Source organism: Salvia miltiorrhiza, chromosome 2 (assembly GCF_028751815.1).
Source record: "Salvia miltiorrhiza cultivar Shanhuang (shh) chromosome 2, IMPLAD_Smil_shh, whole genome shotgun sequence".
Lineage (NCBI taxonomy): Eukaryota > Viridiplantae > Streptophyta > Magnoliopsida > Lamiales > Lamiaceae > Salvia > Salvia miltiorrhiza.
In genome coordinates this window covers 64,450,439-64,478,084 of record NC_080388.1, presented here as the reverse complement: position 1 = coordinate 64,478,084, position 27,646 = coordinate 64,450,439, and the positions used below count along the sequence as shown (strand labels likewise).

The 27,646-nt window shown below is 41.8% G+C and overlaps 1 protein-coding gene across 4 annotated transcripts; it reads left to right on the top strand.

The window, feature by feature from the left end:
• The first annotated feature begins 15,699 nt into the window (after positions 1–15,699).
• LOC131011171 (uncharacterized) lies at positions 15,700–24,821 on the top strand. 4 transcript variants are annotated; one of them, XM_057938970.1, is made up of 16 exons: positions 15,743–15,927; positions 16,098–16,235; positions 16,325–16,404; positions 16,881–16,975; positions 17,478–17,641; positions 18,106–18,257; positions 19,418–19,536; positions 20,186–20,349; positions 20,526–20,600; positions 21,131–21,202; positions 22,299–22,436; positions 22,753–22,881; positions 24,007–24,059; positions 24,160–24,338; positions 24,482–24,560; positions 24,649–24,821. In XM_057938970.1, the coding sequence occupies exons 2-15, from the start codon at positions 16,163–16,165 to the stop codon at positions 24,540–24,542; spliced, it is 1,554 nt and encodes a 517-aa protein (XP_057794953.1). In that variant the 5' UTR covers positions 15,743–15,927; positions 16,098–16,162; the 3' UTR covers positions 24,543–24,560; positions 24,649–24,821. The 4 variants fall into 4 exon arrangements, with proteins under 4 accessions (XP_057794952.1, XP_057794953.1, XP_057794950.1 ...); XM_057938967.1 differs by having other exon boundaries at positions 15,746–15,927; positions 22,726–22,881; XM_057938969.1 differs by having other exon boundaries at positions 15,700–15,927; positions 22,726–22,881; positions 24,482–24,821.
• The last annotated feature ends 2,825 nt before the right edge of the window (positions 24,822–27,646 follow it).

Genomic DNA, 27,646 nt, shown 5'->3' with positions numbered 1-27,646 from the left:
AATAATATTTTTTCATTTTTCCTTATTAATTAGTTTCCAATAAAAAATTTATAATCAAAATAATGCATTCTTAGTGGCAAAATTTTTAAAATATGTTAGACTAATATGTGTGTGGAAAAAAATTCTAACTATATTTTTAGTGGCATAAATTTTACAAAATGTTAGATTAACCTGTGTGTGGAAAAAAAATCTATGAGTGTGAACTCAAACGTAGTGGTGCTAAAAAAAAATGGAAAGTGGATATTTTCTATAGTTATTTTTTAGGAATTTTGACAAATAAAATCATGAACTTGGTGAGGAGCAATATATGCAGAGTAGGGAGAGAGTACAAATCAGAGGAATCACTCTCATCAGAGGAGCCGTATGGGTCAGAAGAACCATTTTTACCAGAAGGATTTCATCCATCAGAGGAATGACTCTAGCCAGAGGAGTCATCCGCACCAGAGAAGTCATTCTTGACAGAGGAGCCCTCTTCTCCAGAAGAGTCATCCGCGCCGGAAAAGTCACCATCGTCAGGGAAGTCATCGTCATCAGAGAAGTCAACTCCATCAGAGAAGTCATCCACGTCAGAGGAGTCCTTCATGCCAGAGAAGTCATTACCGCCAGAGGAGACGCCCTTGCCAGAGAAGACATGTTTACCAGGGGAGCCCTTCATGCCAGAGATGTCAACATCACTAGAGAAGACGCCTTCGCCAGAGAAGACATTTCCATCAGAGGAGCCAATAAACGCGCGGGAAGGTCTCCCGCGTACTATCGAAATTACCAGCATACCCTTCCACCACGCAAGACGCATGCACCGAAGATGTTTTTACTATTTTACCCCTCCGCCTGTAAATCTATAAATAGGGCCCGAGCTCGTGTATTGTGATTTACGCTATCTCACATTTTCAAATACAATAGTGATTTTCTCTCCTGCGCAAGATTTCCGATCAGCTACTTTTACTCTTTCCGATCTTCACAACTAGGTAGAATTTATGATTTCCCTTTATAGATTTAGGTGTTGGTTACGTTAAACACCAACTGGCGCCGTCTGTGAAAAAATTACTGAATTAAGACGTGAGGTTACGGTCGCCGGCGTACGCAGATCTGTAAATCCAATCGGATTTGCGGGCGTCGGCACCGATCGGTCCGATAATTCGGACATCCAGCTGTGTTTAATCGGTTAATTGCGTTTGCTGGTTTAATATGTTGTTAATTTGCTGAGCTCTGCGTTGATTTGTGTTTTGGGTGCATGGGGAAAGGTGGCGTCGGGCGTAAAACATGATTCAAGGAAATTTACGTTTATTCACCGCTTGTTGGGGGTAGTTATCTGCGAATAAGGGGTTCTCTTGTAGAATTGAGGTTTCCTTCGCCGATCTAATGCTTTGCATGAGGAAATTGTAATTAGGTACTCTGTTCCGATTGTGTTCGTTGTTTCCTTATGGATCCCCGACATTTTGGGTTTATGTTGCTTGTATGTGGTTGTTTTGCGTGTTAATACGATAATTGTAGGCGATCTTCATGTTTTATCTTGTTTTCGGTGAAGCGTGTGGTTATTACTGTTAATTCATGGGTTTGCATCGATAATACGCCGATTAATACTTTGCTTCTGTTGTACTCGGGTTCGCGTTGCTAATCCGTGGGTATTCTTTGATCGCAATTGATAATTACCGTTACATCCTATGTTTTGGAGACTAATCCTCGCTTTGTATCGCTGAATCGGGGGTGATAATCTGTTTTTGTTATGTTGATTCGGTGCCAGGGGTTTTTAGACGTTTTTCGTTTAAGGGAGGGGGTTTACGGGCGTTTTCCATGTTTTTCGTGGTTAATCTTCGATTTCAATGATTGAATTGGAAGTTCTGTTCTGTTCCTGATATATTGGGGTTTCTTGCTGTGGATCTATGGGTTTTGTGGCTAGTCTTCGATCTCAAGAGTATTCATTGTCGTTGATGCAAGGGATTTACCTCAATAATATGATAATTAAACACTTTGTCTTAGTTATGGTGAGATTCATATTGTTGTTTTGTGGACGATCTTCACTTATGGGAAACTATTATGCATGTTCTCCATGTTTTTCTTGCCTAATCCTCGCATTATGGTAGTATTTTACATAATTCTTTTTGTTATCATGTTTAATGAATCGTGCTAACATGTTTTCTGGTGGTTGCTCTGTTTGCACTTATCTCTGGGTATCTCGCGTCTGCTGGATATTACTGAGGGCTCTGTTTTTCCCAATCTATACTCTGGGTTTATTTTCCAGAGTGTAGAATTACTCGGAACTTTTTAACGGTCTTTGTACCGGTGCTCGGGACTCTTTATTGGATTTCTTATATCGGAACTCCAGTCGGCAATAGGGGGTTTATTCTTTCATCGTTGCAATGGTTTCTCACTTTGATTATGTGTAGGTACCATGGGATCCTCCGATGCACACCGCAACCTGGAAAAGGAGTTCGACTCCGCTGCGCTTACCACTGAGGTGCCTACCTCATTGTTCAACAACTTGCAGGGCAACACAACCTTCACTACGCCACCGGGATTCCCCGCTGTCTCGGTTACTCCGCTGATGGGATTGAATGGTAACTTCCAGAGGACTGCTCTGGTGACGCCAGGATCAGAGGTGCCGAGCTTGGCCCCCACATCTGGTGGGGGAAGTAAACCCGCAGGGCACTGAGGCCCCACCTCCAGCTGCTCAGGAGGTAAACACTTTAGCAATCAACAAACAGGCTGCGATGCCTCTGGAACTGCAAGGGGACCCTGCTGACAGGGATGTGGAAAGAAGACCAGAGGGGAGTCGGGTCAGACTCAACAGTGTTGTGAGGAAGGAAAGGGTTGACGAGTCTGATAGTCAATCCGTTTCCTTAGTGTTCGAGGAAGAGAGACCAAGGGAGAAGGCTCGTCTAAAAAACCAAGTGTCTCAGCTGAAACATCAACTCCAGGATCTGGAGGAATCTCTGAGGGAGAAATCCCGAAGGGAGGACAGGGAACAAAGGTCAGGAAAGTCGCACCGGGTAGAGAAGTCCCATCGATCGGAAAAATCGCGCTACACAGAGAGGTCAGAGGAACAGGAACTGGAGTATTCCTCTGGCAGACATGAGTATAGAACTCACAAGCGCCACGCTCATGACGCACCCAGGAACAAAAGGGAACAGGGGAGACATAAGGGGGATAAGAGAGCTAAGGCATCGAGGTACCACCCGATCAACAACCGTAGTCCCTTCTCGGACGATATCTTGGCAGATACCTTACCTAGAAGCTACAAGCCCATCCCATTGGATTATGATGGCACTACCGATCCGGAAGTACACCTCAATCGGTTTGAAGGGTTGGTTACGCTGCACATGTACACAGAGGGCATCAAATGCCGCATCTTTTCAACTACGCTTACTGGACCGGCTCAGTTGTGGTTTGGGACGTTGCCCCCAAATTCCATTCACTCTTTCGAAGAATTACAGACTCGTTTTTTGCGTCAGTTCGCGAGTTCACGGAGGGTAGGGAAGTCAGCCCTTTCGCTGATGGATATTAAGCAGGAGCAGGGAGAAACGCTACGGGAGTACACAGCGAGGTTCAATCTCGCTGCTCTGGAGGTGCCAGAAGCAGAATCGCAAATCAAGAATTGCGCCTATGTCAGAGGACTCAGGCCAGGAATTTTCTTTGACGAATTGCAAATTCGTCCAGCAAGGGATTTTGATGACATCATGGCAAGGCTGCCGGGTTATCTACAGTTGGAGGATGCCAAAATGGCGAGGAAGGTGGAAAATGAGAAACACAGGGTCAAGAAAGCTGAGGAAGCACCCGAAAGACAGAGACATCAGGATAGGGCCCCATTCAGAGGGTTGCCTCCGAGAGTACTCCCACCCCAGGGAGGAATGCCGCCCCAACAACAGCGCATTGTGAATGAGGTTACGCGGTTCACCGAGTACACGCCCCTGAATAAACCACAGGACGAAATTTTTCACTTGATAAAAGATCAGCAGTTCTTTCGGGCACCAGGAACCTACCGGACTGGGCCGCCACAGGAGGGGCCTAATAATAAGTTATGTGAGTATCACAATTATTTCGGGCATTACACAAAATACTGCGGCCATCTTAAGCACCAATTAGAGCTACTGGTACGACAGGGATACCTCGACCAATTCATTGATAGAGGAAATGAGGGTCAGAAGCGGAATGATCAGAGGGATCAAAGAGATCAGAGGGATCAGCGGGATCAGAGGGATCAAAGAAATAACCGAGATCAGCGACAAGAGCAAGGGAACAACAGAGATCGCAGGGTTGATGACAACCGGGATAATCGTAGAGAGGGGGCAGACAGGCAAGCTCCTCCTCCCCCCCCCATACAGACGGGAAGTTCACATGATTTGCGGGGAGAACGGGATACCCACATCAAATAGGGCTAAAAAGCAAGTCGTCAGAGCAGTCAAAACAGGGTATTATCCTAAAAGGGTCATGGAAGTCACCAGCGCGGCAGAGGAGCCGGCGATCACTTTTGGGACAGAGGATATACGTACATTAATGTACCCGCATGATGATGCACTGGTCATAACGGCAGACATCGCCGGTTGCATTATCCACCGTATTTTTGTGGATTCGGGCAGCGTTGTAAACATCTTGTATAAGGAATGTCTCCAAAATATGGGAATTAACGCTCATATTGAGCCGACAAATGCTCCTCTGTTTGGGTTCGGGGGAGAAATGGTCATGCCTCTAGGATACATAGAGCTACCATTGATTCTTGGCAGTACAGTTGCGGGCAACAAAACAAGGATGGTACGTTTCTTAGTGGTGGATATGCCTAAACCCTCGTACAATGTCATACTCGGCCGGCCTGCCTTAACGGCGTTCAGAGCAGTTATTTCTTTGTTTCACCTAAAAATGAAATTTCCCATCGAGGGAGGGAGAGTGGGAGAAGTTTGTGGCGATCAAACGGCATCAAAAGCATGCCATGTACAAATGCTGACACAGTCAGCGGGGCAGAAAAGGGAAAGACTGACAGAGGGGGCGGATAGTCGGAAGAAGGGGAAGGTAGGTGAAGTGCATGCCCCAGCCGAGGAGCGCCAAGAATTGACAGATTTACTGCAAAACAGAGACTCTACAGGGAAAACCGCGCTGGTATCCACCAGTGATATGTGCAACATGATCGAGTTATTTCCAGGGAAAGAGGGTTTCCAGACTAAGGTTGGATCGGCCATGAGCGATCAGGTCAGAGAGGAGCTCATTGGCTGTCTTCGACGAAATGCAGATGTGTTCGCTTTCAGTACCTCAGATTTGAAGGGAATCGATAGAGGGTTGGCGGAGCATTGCCTCAACGTGGACCCTAAGGTCAAGCCGGTAAAGCAACGGACAAGGAATTTTGGGGCTGAAAAGGACGCTGCCATCAGAGAGCAGGTCTATGAACTATTGAAAGCTGGACATATTGTGGAAGTGCAATATCCGGAGTGGATTTCAAACGCGGTAATGGTACCTAAGAAAACAAACACCTGGAGGATGTGTGTAGATTTCAGAGATCTAAATGCTGCCTGCCCAAAGGACCACTATCCTCTGCCGAGGATCGATCAGCTAGTGGATACCACTTCCGGGTGTGCCTTATTGTCCATGATGGATGCATATCAGGGATACCATCAGGTCAAGATGAATAAGGGAGATATCGCCAAAACAGCATTTGCTGTCTGTTGTGGAGTATTCGGATGGAAAAGTATGCCTTTCGGCTTAAAAAATGCGGGAGCTACATATCAGCGGATGATGGAGAAAATTTTCAAAGAACAATTGTCAAGGAACATTTCAGTTTACGTGGATGACATGCTTGTGCGAAGTGTCAGGGCAGAGGATCACGTGGCTGATCTGGAAGAGATCTTTACAGTAGTCAGAGATCACAAACTCATGTTGAACCCAGCCAAATGCACTTTTGGGGTTACAACAGGGAAATTCTTGGGGTATAAAGTCACGCCAGCAGGGATTGAGGTCAACGCCGACAAGGTCAAAGCTATTTTGGAAATGACACCGCCCAGAGGAATCAAGGAGGTACAGACTCTGAATGGACGTATCACTGCTCTGAGCAGATTCATCTCGCGATCAGCAGAGCGGAGCATGCCATTTTTTAAAGTGCTGAGGAAGGGCAGTAAGTTTCTATGGACAGAGGACTGCCGAGTGGCATTTGAGGATCTTAAAGTGTACCTAGCGAAACTCCCTACTCTGACCAAGCCGGTCCCGGGAGAAACGTTATATCTATATATAGCGGTGGGAGAGGATGCGATCAGCTCTGTGCTTATCAGAGAAGAAGGAAGCCATCAGAAGCCCATTTATTTTGTCAGCCGAATTATTCAAGGTTCCGAATTGAATTATACAGAGATCGAGAAGGCTGCTCTGGTAGTCATGATTACGGCAAGAAAGCTGAGGCCTTATTTTTTGTCGCATCGGGTGGTGGTGCGCACTGCTTTACCTTTCAAACAAGTTTTGGGACGCCCGGATTTGTCAGGGAGAATGGTTAAGTGGGCTGTGGAGTTAGGAGAGTATGATGTGGATTATGAACCGAGAACGGCGATCAAGGCGCAAGCGCTGGCAGATTTCCTACAAGAAATAACTCGGCGTCCCGTGCCAGAGTTCTGGTTGCTTTCGTAGATGGATCAGTAACAAAAGAAGGGTGTGGAATTGGGGTTTATATTACTTCGCCGGGTTATGGGACATACCAGTTCGCCATCAAATTCACCTGTCGGTTATCTAACAATGAGGCGGAGTATGAGGCCGTGGTCAGAGGGGCTCACATCTTATCAGAGCTTAAAGCTGAGTGTGTCATTATAAAGACAGACTCCCAGTTGGTTGCACAACAATTCTCGGGAAGTTACAGTGTCAAGGATCAGAGGATGAAGGCGTACCATACCAAAATTAGCGAAATGAAAGAAAAATTCATGGAGTTTAAACTCGAACAGATTTCTCGGGAGGAGAACACGAAGGCCGACCTACTGGCGCGCATGGCTAGCGCAGTAGAGCAAACTTGGAGCGACGAGATTATTTTACTCTGTGATACCAGAGAGATGGAAACTTCGCAGGTGTTCTCGGTAGAGATCAGAGATGATTGGCGGGCTCCGATTATACACTTTCTGAAGACAGGGGAACGACTAAGCAGAGAATCCAACCAAAGGGCCCGCTATGAAAATTACTGCCTAATCAATGATCAACTCTTCAAAAGATCTTTTACTCAACCTCTGCTAAAATGTTTATCGCCAGAGGAAGCTAACTTTGCTCTGAAAGAGATTCATGCAGGTTGCTGCGGCGGGCACACCGAATTTCGAGACCTTGTACGCAAGATCATTCGGGCAGGTTTTTATTGGCCTCACATCAACCAGGAAGCCAGAGAGTTTGTACGCAAGTGTGAGGCTTGCCAGCGGCATGCCGGGAAAATCAACATACCAGGGGAGCCCATGGGTGTAATGTACACTGCTTGTCCGTTTGATAAATGGGGCATTGATATAGTTGGGAAGCTGCCTACAGCACCTGGAGGGAAATGTTTTCTCATTGTGGCAGTGGACTATTTTTCCAAATGGGTCGAAGCTGAGGCCGTGAGCAAGATCGATGAAGTTACAGTGGAACGTTTTATCTGGAGGAATATCTGTTGCAGATTCGGAGTGCCACGCATCATCGTGTCTGATAATGGGACTCAATTTACAGGGCAACGGGTTGCGGACTTCTGCGATCGAATGGATATCACACAGCGGTTTGTCTCGGTGGCTCATCCACAGGCAAATGGACAAGTGGAATTGGCTAATAGGACCATATGTGAGGGCATCAAGAAGAGGCTAAATCAGAGCAGAGGGAAGTGGGTGGAGGAGCTGGATACCGTTCTTTGGGCTTACCGAACTAGTCCAAAAACGGCGACAGGGGAGGCACCCTTCACACTAGTGTATGGATCCAATGCGGTGATACCAGCAGAGGCACGACTAGAATCATACCGGATTACCACGTATGACACTGAGCACAATGAGGAGCTCCGCCGAGCAGAGCTGGACTTGGTGGAGGCACAGAGGGAGGAAGCACGTGTCAGAGCGGCCAAGTACAAGGGCATTATCAAAGCAGGATATGACAAGAGAGTCAGAGTGAGGAAATTGGCAAAGGGTGATTTGGTTCTCAAACGAGCTGATGCGTTGAAGGCGGTGGGCAAGTTCGAAGCCAATTGGGAAGGGCCATACATCATCACAGAGGTCTTGGGAGGCGGTGCATACATACTGTCGGATTCAGACGGCAGAGCTCTCCCCAGGCCATGGAATATAAACACACTTAAAAAGTTCTATGTATAACTGCTTCTTAGCAGGAATGACCGCTTTGTAGACCGGATACTCTTTTTCCCCACAGGGGTTTTAACGAGGTCTGGGGCCATAATATCAATAAAACAGATATGTGGTTCTAGGGAATTCCCTGGTGTCGTTTTATTTACTTTATTTATCATTTTCTTACATTACAAATACCACTTAACATGTTCATGCAGAGCATTGCACATGTCACCAGAGGGGGGAGTAGGGTGTATACCCGTAATCCTCAATTTACAAATTCAAAATAAAAAACTGCTTCTTAGCAGGTCAGAGGGAAAACAAACATCAGGGATGAACACCTTTTCTTCCACGATCCAACACTCCGAGTTCTTCTTCATGGCTGGGACACGCTCACCTCTCAGATCTACTTCAACTCCACTTTGTGTCTGCAGAATACCAAGAAAAACAACAAGTCAAAATGCCAAAAAGAAAGAATACAGAGGAGGAACAAACCAAAGGCCAGATCTGAGGAACCAACGCTCAGATCCGGAAACCCAACACCCAGATCTGGGAAATCAACGTCTAGATCTGAGAAGCCTGGTTATAAAACACTCAAGCAAGGGAACTCCACTCGTTACAACCACAAAGTTAGAGATCTACACCAGAAGCACAGGGGAAAAGGCGGAGCCCTCAGGGATGTGAGTGTTTAGAGGGGAAATTCCCTTACTTGAGTGCCTTACAACCGATCTAGGGAGTCAAAACATCAACAGAATCCAGGGTTTGAAGGATCGGAAGAGGATATATATAGAGACGATTCTGGGCTTAAGAAATGGGCTAAGGAGTAATGGGCCCGCATGAGCTTATGGGCCGGAGAAGGGAGTAAGAAATAATTGGGCCAACATGTTCATAACAGAGTATTGCACATGTCACCAGAGGGGGGAGTAGGGTGTATACCCGTAGGTCCCAATTTTTAAATTCAAAAATTGCTTCTCAGCAAGACTAGGGCAAACCAGAGGAATTACGCTCCACCAGAGCAGAGGGGTCACGCTCAACCAGAACAGAAGGGTTGCTGACAATCGTAAGCCGCGAAAGTTGGTTGTGCCACTCGGGCCCTCCATGCTCCGCGCAGAGGTTGCTGACAATCGTAAGCCGCGAAAGTTGGTTGTGCCACTCGGGCCCTCCATGCTCCGCGCAGAGGTTGCTGACAATCGTAAGCCGCGAAAGTTGGTTGTGCCACTCGGGCCCTCCATGCTCCGCGCAGAGGTTGCTGACAATCGTAAGCCGCGAAAGTTGGTTGTGCCACTCGGGCCCTCCATGCTCCGCGCAGAGGTTGCTGACAATCGTAAGCCGCGAAAGTTGGTTGTGCCGCTCGGGCCCTCCATGCTCCGCGCAGAGATAGCACTTAATCGTAAGCCGCGAAAGTTGGTCGCACCCCCCGGGTTTTCCATGCTCCGCGCAGAGGTTGCTTTAACCGTAAGCCACGAAAGCTGGTCGCACCCCCCGGGTCCTCCACGCTCTGTGCAGGGTGTTCCTGACAATCGTAAGCCGCGAAAGTTGGTTGTGCCGCCAGGGCCCTCCATGCTCCGCGCAGAGGTTGCTGACAATCGTAAGCCGCGAAAGTTGGTTATGCCACCCGGGCCTTCCATGCTCCGCGCAGAGATAGCACTTAATCGTAAGCCGCGAAAGTTGGTTGCACCCCCCGGGTTTTCCATGCTCCGCGCAGAGGTTGCTTTAACCGTAAGCCACGAAAGCTGGTCGCACCCCCCGGGTCTTCCACGCTCCGTGCAGGGTGTTCCTGACAATCGTAAGCCGCGAAAGTTGGTTGTGCCACCCGGGCCCTCCATGCTCCGCTCAGAGGTTCCTGACAACCGTAAGCCGCGAAAGCTGGTCGCACCACCCGGGCCCTCCATGCTCCGCGCAGAGGTTCCTGACAATCGTAAGCCGCGAAAGTTGGTTGTGCCACCCGGGCCCTCCATGCTCCGCGCAGAGGTCCCTGACAATCATAAGCCGCGAAAGTTGGTTGTGCCACCCGGGCCCTCCATGCTCCGCGCAGAGGTTCCTGACAATCGTAAGCCGCGAAAGTTGGTTGTGCCACCCGGGCCCTCCATGCTCCGCGCAGAGGTCCCTAACAATCGTAAGCCGCGAAAGTTGGTCGTGCCATCCGGGCCTTCCATGCTCCGCGCAGAGGTGGCACATAATCGTAAGCCGCGAAAGTTGGTTACACCCCCCGGGTCCTCCATGCTCCGCGCAGAGGTTGCCCTTAACCGTAAGTCACGAGAATTGGTCGCACCCCCAGGGTTTTCCATACTTCGTGCAGGGTGTTCTATTAATCGTAAGCCGCGAAAGTTGGTTGCACCCCCCGGGTCCTCCATGCTCCGCGCAGAGGGTTACTATTTAATCGTAAGCCGCGAAAGTTGGTTGCACCCCTTCTGGGTCTTCCATGCTCCGCGCAGAGTGTTCAAGCTGGGATGGCAAGCAGCTCGGATGGGAAGCAATTTGGAAGGGAGGCGCAAAATCATTGACAGAGAAATCAACCAAACCCTCGTAAGAGGAGGCGGTGAAATCCCTATCATAAAGGTCAACCAAGTCCTCGTGAGAGGAGGCGGTGAAGCCTCCACCATAGGGGTCAACAAAACCCTCGCCAGAGGAGTCATCAGAATCCTCGCTAGAGGAGTCGTCAAAACCCTCGCCAGAGGAGTCATCAAAATCCTCGCCAAGAGGAGTCGTCAAAACCCTCGCCAGAGGAGTCATCAAAATCCTCGCCAAGAGGAGTCGTCAAAACCCTCGCCAGAGGAATTGTCAGAATCCTCGCCAGAGGAGTCATCAACAAGCAACGAAAACAATATAGGCAACAAAGATAAAAGAGGCGAGGAAGGGAAAGAAATTTCATTAAAAACGCGCCCGGAAGGCAGAGCTATACATCAAAAAATGAAGGTAAGTGTTTAGTTGGTACAAATTAAAAGAGTTACAAAAATTTCTTTTGGGTAAAGACAGGAGCATCAAGAGGGAGGAATAGAGGCAGCTTGGGCAACAGCAGAGGAGACAGGAGCAGAGGCAGATGGAGCAGGGGAAGGAACACCACTTGCAGAAGCATGACCAGAAGCGGTTTTCTCTGTGAACACGGGCAACATGCCAGTTTCCTTCACTTGAGGAAGACGAACTCCCAAATCCAACAACTTTGCAGCCTCCTGCACATACAGATCCTCATTTTGGTACAGGTCGAACAGCTGTTCCACTGCAGCGGGGGAAGAGGCAGAGTCGGTGAAGACAGAAGCCGCTAAGTCAGAGGGCAGGGGAGGCTCCAGGCCGAATTGGGAAAATGTTCGGGAGCTCTTGCCAGAAGGATCCCGCAGCCGGTTCACAAAGCGCAACAGGGAAGCAGAGAACGCAGGTGCATACACGGGAGTAGAGGGCAGCGAGTCAGATCCAATCCCAAGAGAAAAATAGGGAATGGCTTTCTCTAGTACTGGGTACCACCACTCTGGCTTCTCTGGAGAGTGCGCAGGGATCCCCATCCGCTTATTTATCTCCTCATCCTGGAGGTTATCCATCAGGGCTCTGAAATTCAAAGTGGCAAGTTGCTCTGGGGTGGCCCCCGCCATCTCCAATGCCTTGGAAGCTGTTTGCTCTATCACATAAGCAAAGAGGGGTCCAAAATCCTCCAAGTATTCGGGAGTCTTTTTGAAAGCCTCCAAAGTGCCTTCCAGCATCAATCCCAGGAAATGTTGACCCCGCGGAGACAAGAAATACTCCAGGCGTTGATCTCGAGCCCCCAGGACGAACGCGCGGTTCTGAGCTTCCATAAGTATCCTTTTCCAGCCCCGCCTGGCTTCCTCGTAGTCTCTTTCATAACCAGCTTTGAACCTGGCCAGGCATTCATGGCCCTCTTTTGTGGCCCTCGACAATTCGGAGGCCAAGGACGCTCTCTCCACCTCCACCTGAGCTAATTTAGCTTTCAACTCAACAACCTCCGCCTCAGCCTTGCTCAAGCGCTCCACAACCCCAGCAACAACATCATCGCGCTTGGCAACCTCTGCCTGCTCTTTTTCTCTTTCCTTCTCTGCCATATCATAGTCATGGATGCACTTAACAGCACCCCATAACCGTGATTCCACCTGCAAGCAAACAGAAGGGGGCCCGACAGAACAATAGAGAGGTTAGTAACTCGAATTTTTTATGGCAAAGATATAATATGCAGGGTACCTGAAGAGCCAGCTGGCATAGCTGAGCAGCCAAAGACGCCCGAGACAAATTCTCCACTTTCTCCTGGTCCTCCGAGTGGACACGAGCTATCAGCGCATTAATCAATTCCTTACCCGATAAACTCGAAATTGGCCCAGGAACAAGATCCTCTGACTCAACAGCCGAGGGCACCACAGCTTTGCCCTTACCCTTTCCACCGGCAGAGGGGAGAACATTGGAACCACCAGCTGACTTCTTCGCTGGCCCTTTGCCCTTGTCCCCAGCAGGAGGGAGAATCTTCACACCACCAGCAGACCTCCTCGTTGGCTCTGAGGACTTGCCAGCCTTTTTTAGGCCCTCCTGTCTCTCCTTCTCACCCACAGAGATCAGGGAACCTCTCTTCCTCTTCTTCGTAAGATCGGCAAGGGTGGCATCGGGAGCCGAATCAGGTGAAGGAACCTCATCGGTAATATCCACGACTTGGATATCTTCTTCACGGGTGCCAGCGGCATCACCAACACTGGAGCGCCTACCTCTGTGAACAAGAGCCCCTGCATCAAAGGGGCGCGAGGCTTCCACATCCCCCTCTGGGATTTCAACTACAGAGGGAATGGGGATCAGTTCGGCCCCAGTAGGCTGCTCCGAAGGACTTGTTCCGGAAGCAGAACCGCCTGGGCCATGTGCTTCGCTGCCAGCAAGAGAAGGGGTGTCAGGCAGATTGTCCCCACATTTCGATCTCCAAGACATATCTGCAAACCAAAATTTCACACCATTAAAATCAGGGTAACAAAAGCTAAATGCGTTTTCTAATGTATATTTTTTACCTATTGATCTCGCTGGATACAGGGGAAACAGACCATTATATGCCAGAGAGGAATTGTTCTCGGCCAGGTACCTACAATCTAGAGGCTGGGCCTTATTCATAGCATTAAGATGAGCTATAATACTCTGGTCACGGGTAGAAGGGACTTCGGGAGAGGCTGGTTTATAAGTAGTGCGACTCGTATGCCATTCCAGCTCCAAAGCACGATAATCGCGCCAGTTGCCAAAAAGGGTGCGCACATAACAATAATATTTCAGGAAGCCCTTATCCAAGGAATTCAGGGAGGAAAGAAAAGTAGTAGGATATTTAGGGTGAGAGGCAAAACTATACAGAGGACTGCCCTGCATGCGAAGGGTCTGGGTTTGACAAAATAGCTTGGCGGTGTCCCCAACACCGTTAGCCCGGCATAAAACATGGAAGGCATATAACCTCCGGATAGCAGAAGGAGCGACTTGAAAAAAGGGGATGTGAAAGTAATTACAAACATCGACCAACAAGGTAGGAGGAGGGAGCCTTAAACCAGCATCTATCTGGGCTTTCCAAACAACTATCAACTTGTGATGGTGAAGTTTCTCGGGAGGCGTTGAATCCTTAGAAAAGGCCTCGAACTTTAAACCTACAGGACGCCTACATTTGCTTTTCAATTTCTCCACCTCCGCGACACTAAGGCGGGATGGAGGAACACTTTTGGGGGGTTGGCGGGGCTTTTTCCCTTTTTTCTTAGGTGGAGAAGGAGGGGGTGCAGTTTGAGATTCGTCAGAAACAGAGGGGGAAGGAAGATTTTCAAGATCTTGCCGCGATGGGGAGGAAGATGAAGGGTCTCGGGCAGAAGGAGAGGGCGAGCGAGAGGGTTGAAGGGCGGAGGTGCAGGCCATGATGGGAGATGCCAACCCTAGGGTTTCTAGCACGCTCAATCAGAGCACCAACAGTTATACCACTACACTACGATTAAACACAAAATTGCAGTGAAGAGGATACGCGAGTTACCTAGACCAGAGAAAGATGGATGGTAAAACCTGGAGCGGAAGGGTCGTGGGAGAATGCCGGAACAGTGAGGAAATCGCCGGAAAATGCAGAAAATTCGCTCGGAAAACTTGGAGAAGAAGAATAGTGAAAAAAGGGGAGTTCGAATCGGCTAAGTAAGATTGTACGCGGGTAACCACCAGCACGCAGGATGAACGGCACGTGGCATACGGAAGAAATCAACGGATGAGAATTTTTACGGAAAGGCGAAAGGACGCAAAGGTTAAAAAGTAACCTCGGGGTACGGGGAAAATACTGTAGACTGGGCAGACATTTAATGCGGATGCCGTCATCCACGCGGGCGAGTCCTCTGACTGGTTGCACCTCTCCAGAGTGAACTAGCCAGACCAGGGGGCGGGAGTAACAAAAACGCCAGAGAACAATTTACAGGGCTTCTTTTTATTTTCTCATAATGTCAAAATGCTTACGTCTTTATGATTCACAGGGGTCAAGGAAAACAACAAAGTGTTGATGCTGGTAACACACCACTGATTGAACACGAAGAATACCCGGTTCAACCAGACTAGAGGGGGGAGTGGTTGGTGAGGAGCAATATATGCAGAGTAGGGAGAGAGTACAAATCAGAGGAATCACTCTCATCAGAGGAGCCGTATGGGTCAGAAGAACCATTTTTACCAGAAGGATTTCATCCATCAGAGGAATGATTCTAGCCAGAGGAGTCATCCGCACCAGAGAAGTCATTCTTGACAGAGGAGCCCTCTTCTCCAGAGGAGTCATCCGCGCCGGAAAAGTCACCATCGCCAGAGGAGACGCCTTTTACCAGAGACGACATGTTTACCAGAGGAGTCCTTCATGCCAGAGATGTCAACATCACTAGAGAAGACGCCTTCGCCAGAGAAGACATTTCCATCAGAGGAGCCAATAAACGCGCGGGAAGGTCTCCCGCGTACTATCAAAATTACCAGCATACCCTTTCACCACGCAAGACGCATGCACCGAAGATGTTTTTACTATTTTACCCCTCCGCCTGTAAATCTATAAATAGGGCCCGAGCTCGTGTATTGTGATTTACGCTATCTCACATTTTCAAATACAATAGTGATTTTCTCTCCTGCGCAAGATTTCCGATCAGCTACTTTTACTCTTTCCGATCTTCACAACTAGGTAGAATTTATGATTTCCCTTTATAGATTTAGGTGTTGGTTACGTTAAACACCAGAACTATTTTGAATTTGTAATTTTAACGTGATTTTTGAAGTGTGACGAATTAAATCACTATCGTTTCAATTTTTGTAATATCGTTCATTCAATTTTTTTCGATCATCAGAGTGTTGAATTAGAGCTTACGTGGATTAATAAATACGACGTTCTTTTTGTTGAGCTTAAATGACGATGTTTCGTACAATTTTAATTAAAAAAATTCAATTTGCATTATAATTTTTAATATTCAATAATTTCATAGAAAAAAAGTTCATAACATGAATATTTATGTGGCGAATTAATCCACGTAAATTTCATTTCATCAATTCGATGATCAAAAAGAATTTGAAAGACGAAATTGCAAAAAATTGAAAAGACGATGGTTTAGTTTACCACAATCCAAAAAGCCGATATTTTAATTTTCAGAACAAACGGAGTCGAGTTGGACTTAGCTCAAGACGGCCGCTGTGATTGTAATTCCGAGCACTGCAATCGCTTCGCTGTTCGAAGTTTCCAATGGTAATGTCTTCCTGCATTCACTGATTTGTCTGTTTCTACGCACAATTTTGTCTCATTTCATATATTTTCTGGTTTCGGCTTGTTAAAAGCCGAGTCCTCGATTCGATTGAATTCAAATACTTGCTAGGCATTCCAAATTAACGCAAATTCACTATACACTGTTTCTGAAGCGTGGTAGAAGTTGATGATACGGTTCTAGAACCAAAGCATAGAGACTAAAAGCAAAGGGGGAAAAATGGTTTCAGAGATGTCGAGCGCGGATGGCGACACAGCTGCGAGTTTGCAGCGCACTTTCAAATACTTATTAGGTTTCTCAATTTTCACGCTCGCCTTTATCTTCGATTTTTTTTTTCAGCTTGTGATACAGTATTTACGTGTTACAATGTGTACTATGTAGCTACGCAGTTTCTGTCGAGGGGAATCCCATTCATATTCAACTCCTGGATTGTCAGACACTTATCTGAGGAAGATTATGCGGTAACTATTTTGAGAGCTTTCATATATTTTTGGGGAAATGAATGTGAATTTAGCGGTTAACTTAATTGTAGAAATCAATTGATTTGTTTTTTGGTGCTGGGGGGTGTCAAAATTGATTCTTTCTTGTTTCATTGAATTTCTAGTAATTTCTGACTTGTAATATTTCAATTGTAAGAATTCATATGACATTTGTCCACTTCCACTTTACATTATTTGAGAAAGATTGTGATGTTCAGAAGCTTTCCGTCCAACCTTTTGTCTATCATTTTAACACTCCCTGTCTTTAATTTAGTGTACACCTGAATTAGTTCAGATGTTTCTATATGAGCTTTTCTTCTTATTTTTCATAGTTCAATATAATTAAAATACATGTAGTTGACTTTTATATTCTCACAATATTTCTTGCTGACTATCCTTGTGTTCTTTGTTTCTTCTGAAAAACTATCTAACATTATGTGTTTCTTGACACAATGCAGGTTTATGCCGTGCAGTTCCATTTGTTTATTACTTGCATATTGTTTCTGAGTAGAGAGGGGTTCCGGAGAGCCTGCATGCGGGCAGATATCAGATGGTATTCTTAAATGCGTTTTTTATAGTTACTGCTTATAACGTGTATTTTAGTCTTGTTGTTGTATACCTGTTCCCTGTGCTCACTTGCCTTCAATATTCTGCATATGCTTGCTTCCCTTAATTAGCTAATGTCTTCCAATGTTGTGTAACATTGCCATCTTTCCATGAATTGTCAGTGTCATTAGGTCACACAGAACAACTTCATCAGTGCATAAAAAATGTTTCTTAATTCAGTTTCTTCATCCATTATCTAGTTCAGTTGTGATTTTTTTTTATTGTGGTAATAGCAGATTTAAACTGATCTTATAACTAGAAACTTATATAGTCCAGATCATGTTTCAGTTTATGTGCTTCTTCTGCTGATTTTCTAAATACATATGTTTGCCAAATGTTCAGGTCCTTGATGATCTTTTTGGATGTACATGTTTCAAATACCAGCACATGCATGGATATTTTAGTTGTGTTTGGTTTTCTGAATGTACTCTGAAAAATTGATTTATCAGTGATGGTGCTTCAGCAACAGGAGCAAATGCGGCTAAGCTTTTGAAAGTGGCCTGGATGACCTTTCCTATAGGAATACTGGTTACACTTGGAGCATGCATATTTGTATTCTGGTGGCAAGATCTAAGTTATTCTAGTCCATATGCACATGCTATCTTGATTAATGGTAAGCTAATTATCCATGCACATACTCTAAAAATCTAATTATCTCAGTGCAGCATATAACCTTGGACATCAGGGATGTGGTGCTTTGGTGTTATACAACAGTAATATTTAGATAAATCTGATAATAGAATGTCTTGCATTTGAAATAATATTTGAATTGCATTACTGACAATTTAATAATGTAAAATCAAGTATATTGGTCTCTTCTGGTCTAATAATTGTTTGTATTTTGTTGCTTCACAATCATTTTCGCTAACTTCTGATTTTGAATCACTCTAAGCTTGTTGCTATAAGCAAAATATATTACTCTTTAAATTTGAGATAAGAAAGCATTAAGTGTTATTTCTTTTAATCAATTGCTCTCTTTGAGAACAAAATGGTTAAGTGGCATATAATAAATTCATATTCCATAAATCCTTCTCACTCTGTTTGAGACCTAGATTTTATCTGTTTGTGTATTTGCAGGTTTTGCATGCATTCTTGAGCTACTGGCAGAACCATTTTATATTTTGTCCCAGACATTGGTTCTTCTGAGATTGCGGCTTCTTGCTGAAACTGCTGCCACTCTTTCACGCTGTATTATAACATATATTCTCATCCTGAAGCAGCCGAGCCTGGTACATATTAGTGCTTGCATTGCATGCTCAAACATAGAGGAGTTTTTACTGTCCCGTCTTACTTTAGTTAAGGGTTAAGCAAAAAAAATTGACTAAAACTATATGCTTTCCTCCAAAGGAGTCTTTACTGTCCTTCATTACTTAGGGAATTAGGTGCCTACAGGCTACAACCTCATACACTATTTCGCAGGGTTGAACTTGACACCTGAACGATTTATTTTTTTGGTCTCACTAGCCCCCTAAACTCTAAGAATTGAAGCAGAAATATGTTTTTAATAATAATGTTTCATGAGATGATTATTTAAATTAAAAGACTAACATCATTTTATACTTGTTGAAATAAATATTTTTGATAAGAAATAAATATTGAGTGTAATATATATACTTTGATATTCAAAACATTAAAATCCTTTATTTATATTCTAAGAAATATATAGTACAACAAAAGAGAAATTTTGAAAAAGATAAAAAACTGAAATAACAATTGATGTAACACTTATGCAGGGGCTCATTTGCTCCAATTTTGATAGTATAGGGGTAGATGGAATAAAAATAGTTTAGGTGTTACGTTTGGCCCTGCCAAATAATTCAGGGGCTTCAATTACCTTATTCCTATTCTTTACTTCAGAGTTGAGTAAGCAAATATGTGCAAGCTGTTTCATTTAAGGAAATTTCTGTTGAGAGATCATAAAGAGTGTGTCTCAGAGTTGCTTAATGATTATCATGTAACTTTTGGTTAGGATAGCATGGAACAGGACATACAGAAATTAACTTTCCAAGTTAAAAATATTATCCCTATGCTGACTAAAAATTGGAACTTCCGAAGGTAAATTACATCTCCTTAACTTTTGGTTAGGATAGCATGGAACAGGACATACAGAAATTAACTTTTGGTTAGGATAGTATTTTCTTTTTGCTGCTTTCCAGCTCTTTTGGTCCTTATTTGATGCACCTTCTTAGTGCCTCACATAATGGTCGTATGTTCTTCTCTTGATTGTGAAAACTAATCATCATACTTGTATTCTCAGAGTGCCTTTAATTAGTAAAATACAGATATTTTCAAGTAAGCATAATTATGGTAGAACTTTTATGTGTTTGTGTGTGGTCTCCAACTGAGTTGTACTATAACTGCTGATTATCAAGTACTATATGAACTACAGGAGAAAGCAGTTGTATTTGCACTGTCACAAGTTGCATATGGAGCATTTATTTTCTTGGGTTACTGGGGCTACTTTCTTCTCTTTCAAGTATACAAATACTCTGTTCTCTTTCCGTTCAGGTATTAATTTCTTTGTGGCCTCCATTATATGAGCTGCACTTATTTTCTACTAAGACTATAACATGGAAAAATCAAATGGCTGACTTCTTAGTGAATTATTTATTGAAGTGTATTGGAGATTATTGTTTTCATTATATGTTCTGATTCCTGGAAAAATTTAGTATCTCTTTTATTATATTCCTTTTTCCCTGTCATACTTGATTATATGGCTCCATCTTTGTTTCGAATACTTAGATATATCAGTTTGAGACTGAATAGTATGATTGTTCAGTAGCTGGTGTTCAGAGGAAGTCAGCCGGCTTCTGAATTATGAATTATTATCTGGTTACAAGATATATCTCTTATGCTAGTGGACATTCTGTGGTGAGATCTCAAAAAGGTGTCAAATTGGATAACATCGTAGCATCCAATAATAATAATGATCTTAATTTCACATTTAGGATCACATTGTAATGTCTATCGAGCTTTTTCTGGCATACAAAACCCATGTTGTCTTCTTTCAACATGCTTAATGAGTGATATGTTATTTGAAGGTGTAGCATATGTAATATTTTGGGGAAGTTTATAATAGCAGCCACTTTTCTCATTTATTTGCTTCCAATTTTACTAAAGTTTCTCTGAGTCTTTTTAAATTGATACTGCTGTTCAGGGTAGGAAATGCAATGAGTTATGATCGACCTCTTGCCAACATGTGTATGATTTTTACTCTTCAATCTTTCCGGAAGTTGATTCTTCAGGAAGGTGAAAAGTTTGTCCTTGTTTGGTTGGATACACCATATAACCAAGCAGTCTATGGACTCGTAGACAAACTTGGTAAGTCGATCATGCCCATTTTCCTTGTGTTCTTTTTATTTGCAACGATAGTATTTTCTTCAAATGGATGCTTGCTTGATAATTGATATGGAATATGCAGGCAAGGTTTAGCTCTTTTAGAATCTTTCATCTGCTATTTAGTCAGTATTCGGGAAGATAATATGTTTTTCTTGCAGGAAGCTTAGTGGTGAGGTTGATTTTTCTTCCATTTGAAGAAAGTTCTTACGTGACTTTTGCAAGGTCTGCGTCAGGTTTATATCTCTTCTTTTATGGGAATATCTCTTCTTTTATGGGAACTTTTTCCAGCAACCAGAAATGTGTCTATCCATTCTGTAATTGACAATGAGTTACTTTATAATTATCAGAATTAACTTGGTAGCGCTATTTGTATGATGACATGCTAAAATATTTGTTGAGATATAGAATGGGGGTACCTTTCCTTATGCTGACTAGTGCTTGTGTTGTTTTTTTGCTTAACTAAGCTATTAATTTAATATAAAGGGATACAGGTGAGCTTAGCTTTGGTAGAGATTATAAAAGAATCCACGGACAATATATTACTTTCTTTGATTCTAGACATGAATTTGGCTTTCTTTGATAAATTAAGTGACTCTTATAGATTGTTCAAAAGACATTGTCATTCAACAAAATCTGATTTCATTCGGCAAATTGTTGAAGCCCAGTTCGGGCCATTTGACAATTTTCAATATTTAGCCTATTGTAGATTTACATGACATTCATTGCTAAGAAGCATAGACTTTCTAACTTTGTATCCATGCAGGAGATCCCGAAAGAAAAGTAAAAGATCTCGGGAGGAGTCTAACAGATGCTCTGAAGCTTGTTTTGCTAATAGGTAGCTTTTGCAGTTACCTGAACATACTTATTTCTTGGTTTAGTATGGTAGGCAATATTCCTTGGGCGGTGACACATCAGTTTATCTTAACAGAATATACTCATAGTAACCAATCAAGCTTGTTAATATATATGAACAAAATTAAATCGGAAATGAATGAGCTTTATAATGGAATGATGATGGGAAATGAATGAACCATGTAATGAAAATTCATTTTGTAGGTATCCAAACGAAATGAAATGGTCATTCCTTAATTTATCTCATTACCACTGTTGGTAATGTGTGAATTGTGATGAAGTATGCTAATTTCAAAGTAATCAATTTACACTTTTAGATATTTGTTGTAGAATATTATTGTATGTGATTCAAATTACATGATAATTATAGTGTAAGCTAATTGCAAATGCAAAATAAAAAGGATTATGTGAAATTAAATTATTAAGGGTTTAAATAATTTAGCGCCATCTTTAAATATATCTTTTTAAAAAAAAGGTCCAAAATTTGATTTTTTTTCTCAGAAGACAAAAGTTCCTAACACAATATACATAGTTTATAAATTGTAAGCCCTTAAACAATCTACGTTAAACGTGCTTGCGTGCTTGAATAACACAAATTTCCTCAATATAATCAATATCTACTGTTTCATCAATTGAAGCCACAAATCATTCACCAAAATTGATTAGTAATCAAGAACATGATCAAGTATGAAAATATTTAAATTAAGGTTAAGAATTAATAATCCGTTATGTGTATTAGGTTTCCCAAGAGGTATAATTTTCAAAGAAAAAGGTTAAGGATAGTTTTGTCGAAAGATGAAGTAAAATCTTGATAATTAGGAATCATAATACCAAATGAGTGGGAGGAATGGCTAATCCTATGCTCATGGGAATACTTCTTGTTACGGGAACGATGATCCCTAATTGCAGAACTATATCAACCATGGAAGTAGGTTCATTTCATTCGCAATGCGTTCCTGCATGCCATAATAGCAAAATAAGTTGTGTATTGAAATCTAGCTGGCGTGTTGCAATGGTCTTGTTTGCTAGCTATGTATCTTTTATTCTTTGCTGAAACCTACGTTTCATTTATTTTGCAGGTCTGGTGGTTATTGCATTTGGTCCGAGTTATTCCTATTCCCTCATCAGATTGCTGTATGGCAGGAAATGGAGCGACGGAGAAGCTTCGACTGCACTCCAATATTTTTGCCTTTACGTGATAGTTGTAGCCATGAATGGTAAATGATTGTACTTTCTACTCTTCCAATTTATTCTCATTCTTTCCTATGGGTCACACTATATTTATTCTGTTTCATTCTTGTTTTCTTTGTGTGGGGTTTTATGCTGCTCTTTAATTATATTTTTCCGTAAGTATCACAGTTTTCTGGAAGACCAATAAATAACAGTTTCTTACTAGTTAAGGGCAACTACATGATTAAAAGTAGTTTGACTGAATCAAAATCTTACACCATGTTACAGAGCTTCTAATACGATTATAAGCCACAATATCTTTCTCTTTTCTATCAGGAACATCTGAAGCATTTTTGCATGCAGTTGCAACAGAGAATCAACTTAAACGATCAAATGACTCATTGCTAGTCTTCTCATTGATTTACCTAGTCCTGAACGTCTCACTTATAAGATCAGCAGGGGCAATTGGTTTGATATTAGCGAATTCCTTGAGTATCCTTTATGATTTTTCTGATTCTTATTAGCTTGCTCCATTGGTAATTCTAATCTGCCATATCTTTTGCTTGATGAAAGTTTATTATGTTAAGTAGCATCACATATGTGACTATGAGGGTGTTTGGCTAAGCTTATGTTAGAGAGCTTATAAGCTCCAACAACTTATAAGATGTTTCAAGAGCCTATACGATGTAATATCTCAAGAGCTTATTAGTTGTCAAAATGTTTGGATAATTGAGCTTATAAATTAGAGAAAGAAAATCCTAGTTAGTGAGAGAAAATTGAACAGAGATTAAAAGGGTATATGATGGAAATAACAAACCATAGTAAGATTATTTTTGTAAAATAATTGTTGCTTAATGCTCATAAAATTATGCAAAAATAAGTTGGAGTTGACGAACTTATATTTTGGAGAGCTTGTAAGTTGGAGCTTATTTTTACGGCTTATGAGCTGTTTAGAAATTATTTTGCCAAGCACTTCTCAAGAGCTTTTAAGCTTGGCCAAATACCCCCTTTATCATTTTTCTATGTGTTTAGAACTTTATATTGTCTGGATATTATGCTAAAGCCTGCTTTAAGTTGAAGCTGTTCAATTTTGAGCTAGTATCATGTGAGCTTAGCATATAGTTTATTGGTTATATTGTTGGGGTGATAATGACCAAAATATCGTGCTTAAATGATGAGATTGGGCTTCCAAGATATTGTAATGGTTAATTTTCTACCTTTGGCAGAAGTTGCATTGTCAGTCATAACTTGTGTTTTATGTGAACACTGTTGAAGTGGCAGTTATCTACATGCTGCTCTCTTTATTAAAGTGATTTCTAGGGCGTCTCAGGTTTATATAATTGAGATTTATTCTCACTTTTTTAATGGGATATAGCAATTCATACTTAAATTTGAATATTTTTTCTTTTCCTTGGTTAGAACTTAGCATCTACTACATTATTTAAGTCAGTGACTTTGCTATAGTAAGAATCAATCAGTGGCATTTTCTGGTCATAAGGAAAAGCTCCATATAGCTCATCATCTCATTGCCAACCTGCAATAATAGTAGTACTTGCACCAACAATGGTGATGATTAATTGATAATTTGAAGTATTTTATTCCTTGACGTCGATAAAGACATGATCTTCAGGATAGTCTACTCAGCAGTTTTCATCAGAAAGTTTTTCAAGGTATGCCTATGTTATACAACTCTATATGGCTATAACGACCAGAATTCATATTACTTTTTACTAATGTATACTTTTCACTCATTGTACGTCATCTTCGCAGGAATCTTCCTCCTTTTCCTTTAAAAGTTGCTTGCCTGGCGGGTATGAGTTTCTTCTGGTTTCAGGTGTTGCCACCTTCATCTTGGAAAGGATATATCTTGATCACGATAACTTCTGGGCCACCTTTGCTGTGCACATCTCTTTTGGTTTGTCCTGTTTCATTGTATCCGCATATGCAATGTGAGTATCACTTTGTGGATGTTCTTTTTCCCACTATATCTCATTGAAAATGCTCTATAACTTTCTTGTTTTATCTAGTCCAGCTTTGCAGGCTTCCTATCTAGTAGTTTTGATATTTCTAATAATAGCACTCTTGCCTTCAGCTATCGGAAGGAGAAACCATTCATTAGCAAAATCATACACTTCCGCGAACATGCTGATTGAATCTGCTACAAATCGCAGGTTACATGTTTATTTGCAGTCAATCTGTTGTAAAAGAGCTATATTTAGTATTCATTCTTACCTTTCTTCACATCGTATCAATACATAGGTTGCAACATCACCATGCACTTCGAATCACAGTTTTACAGAAAGATACTTGTATAATCTTGATTTTGGATTTAGCTGAGTGTAACATTGTAAGTTTAATGGAGTACATAACAATTTAAATGAATTAGTGAGTCTGACAAATTACTAGTAGAATGAGGATCTTGTTCGCTGTCAGATCGACGTGTTATGATTTTTTTTTTACTTTTTAAATATTTTATTTGTTGAGCAATGAAAGTTATCCATCATGCAAAAATTGCATACCGTTGTTTTTTTAGGGGGCGTATTAGCTTTGTTACTAAATACGGGAAAGTAATATTTTCCTCCAGGAGTGTGTTATCTTTGATTGTAAGTTATCACTACAAAAGAAGGAAACAGAAAAGTTGGGTAAATTTTATCACACTTTAGTAGTTCCCACTTTTTTTATTGATGTTCTCTTTGCCCTTCGGTGTAAAAATATATAACAAGAGGGTTGGTCTCTTGTGTGCGGTTGACCGCATCCCATGCGGTGGGTTACTTTTAATAAGCATAAGATATACATTTTTTCGTACAAATGTATACTAATGTAATAGTGCAAGTTTTCATGAATAAAAGTAACAATTATCGTGAATAAATGTAATAATTTAGAAATATTACATTTCATTGTAACAATAATTACTTTTTAGGGCAAATTGCATGAAAATACCCCACTTTATACCAAAATCTGGTTTTTTGACAATCTTTTCAATTGTAGCAAAAATTTGAACTACCTTTCAATTTGTTGCAATTGACTTCCGGAGTAATTTTCCGGCCAACTTAATGCTGATGTGGATTCCCGTAAAGTTGATGTGGCACGCCTCGCCAGCTAATCAAACGACAAATTGCATGAAAATACCTCACTTTATACCAAAATATGGTTTTTTGATAATCTTTTCAATTGTAGCAAAAATTTGGACTACCTTTCAATTTATTGCAATTGACTTTCGGAGTAATTTTTCGGCCAACTTAATGCTGATGTGGATTCCTGTAAAGTTGATGTGGCATGCCTCGCCGGCTAATCAAACGACAACGTCTCTAATTACCTTAAACGATGTCGTTTTCCACGATTTTAAGCAAATTACAATTTCTAGTTTTATATATTTGTTGATTAGGGCTTCAAATGTCCTCATTTCTTGTCCCAAATTTTCTCATCTCAGTTGAAATTCTTGTTCCATAAATTTTCTAAAGAAAAAAAAACATATGAATTAAATAAAAGTAGCGCCTCTCCGGATTAGTCACACTATTTGAAGCCTTCAAGATGCATGGCTCTGGTTCTTCGCATCTGCAAAATTTTGGAGGTAAAGGGAAATTGTATGAGCTCAGTTGTCCCGTTTGAGAAGAAGAATCCACCAGCTCAAAGATTTTTGCTGCAAATGAGAATTTATGGAACAAGAATTTCAACTGAGATAAGAAAATTTGGGAGAAGAAATGAGGACATTTGAAGCCCTAATCGACAAATATATAAAACTAGAAATTGTAATTTGCTTAAAATCGTGGAAAACGACATCGCTTAAGGTAATTAGAGACGTTGTCGTTTGATTAAGTTGGCCGAAAAATTACTCTAAAAGTCAATTGCAACAAATTGAAAGGTAGTTCAATTTTTTGCTACAATTAAAAAGATTGTCAAAAAATCAGATTTTGGTATAAAGTGGAGTATTTTCATGCAATTTGTCGTCCGGCGAGGCATGCCACATCAACTTTACGGGAATCTACATCAGTATTAAGTTGGCCGAAAAATTACTCCGGAAGTCAATTGCAACAAATTGAAAGGTAGTTCAAATTTTTGCTACAATTGAAAAGATTGTCAAAAAACCAAATTTTGGTATAAAGTGAGGTATTTTCATGCAATTTGCCCTACTTTTTATTATGATAATGATTACTCGATCAAATAGTTAAGAATAAAAGTATTAATGAGTGAAAATAACTAAAAGTAAAAGTTCTTATGAATAAAAGTAAACATTATTGTAAGGAAATATAAAATTGCTCCTGGGAGAAATTGAACTCACGACATTAAGGTGATAAGCAAAGTATCTAACCACTAGGCTACCGCAATTTATAAAGAATGAGAAAGGTGAAAAAAAATGGAATGCAACAGGATTCAAACACAACGTCCTTAGGGCATAATCAACATACCTTTACCATTGCGCCACAATTATGTTTGTTTGTTTTTTTTTTTTTTTTTAATATGACACAATAGAAATGGACACGAAAATTAGAATTAAATATTAAGAATGTAAAGTGAGTAAGAACCACTTATTTTATGTGTGTACATCACACTATTTTGGTCGGATACTGACAAAAATTTCCATCGATAAACCCAAAAAACTCGTCGGTAAAAGGAGGCACAAACGGACTTACGTCGAATTTTACCCGACGCTAACATGCAAAAGTAAAAAAGTTGATACTTTTGGTATTAAAGTATAAATTTCCCATATTATGTTATCCTTTGGTACTGGAATTCTGGAAATAACTTCAAGAATCTCATAAATAGTGGAGTAATTTTTATGGTAGTTTGACGAGTTAAAGAGTTTTTTAGGATAATAATTTAGATGAATTTGAAAATTAGGGTAAAAATTTTCGAGCTTGCAAAAGTAGGACACTAATTAATAAATATGCATCCATAGGACAATTTTTGCAAGTTCGGAAATTTTTATTCTAATTTTTAGATCAATCTAAGTTATTGTCCTAAAAAATCATCTAACTCGTTGGTTCACTGGAGTAACCCATTGTATGCTCCCGTTTTAATACCACTGAATGTTAATGATGCTTGTAGTTGTATGAAACACTGCATTCATTAATCTCCTTGCATGAGAAATTTGCCCTGATTTAAATTTTTACCTTGTATGGAGGCACCTAACGCTAACAATTTGGACTTTTTGTTAATTGGGCCATTCAATTAGGAAATGATCTAGTATTTTGTTTTGGTTGGTGCTTGTGTTGATTTTTTGCTTAACTAAGCTATTAATTAAATATAAAGAGAACAA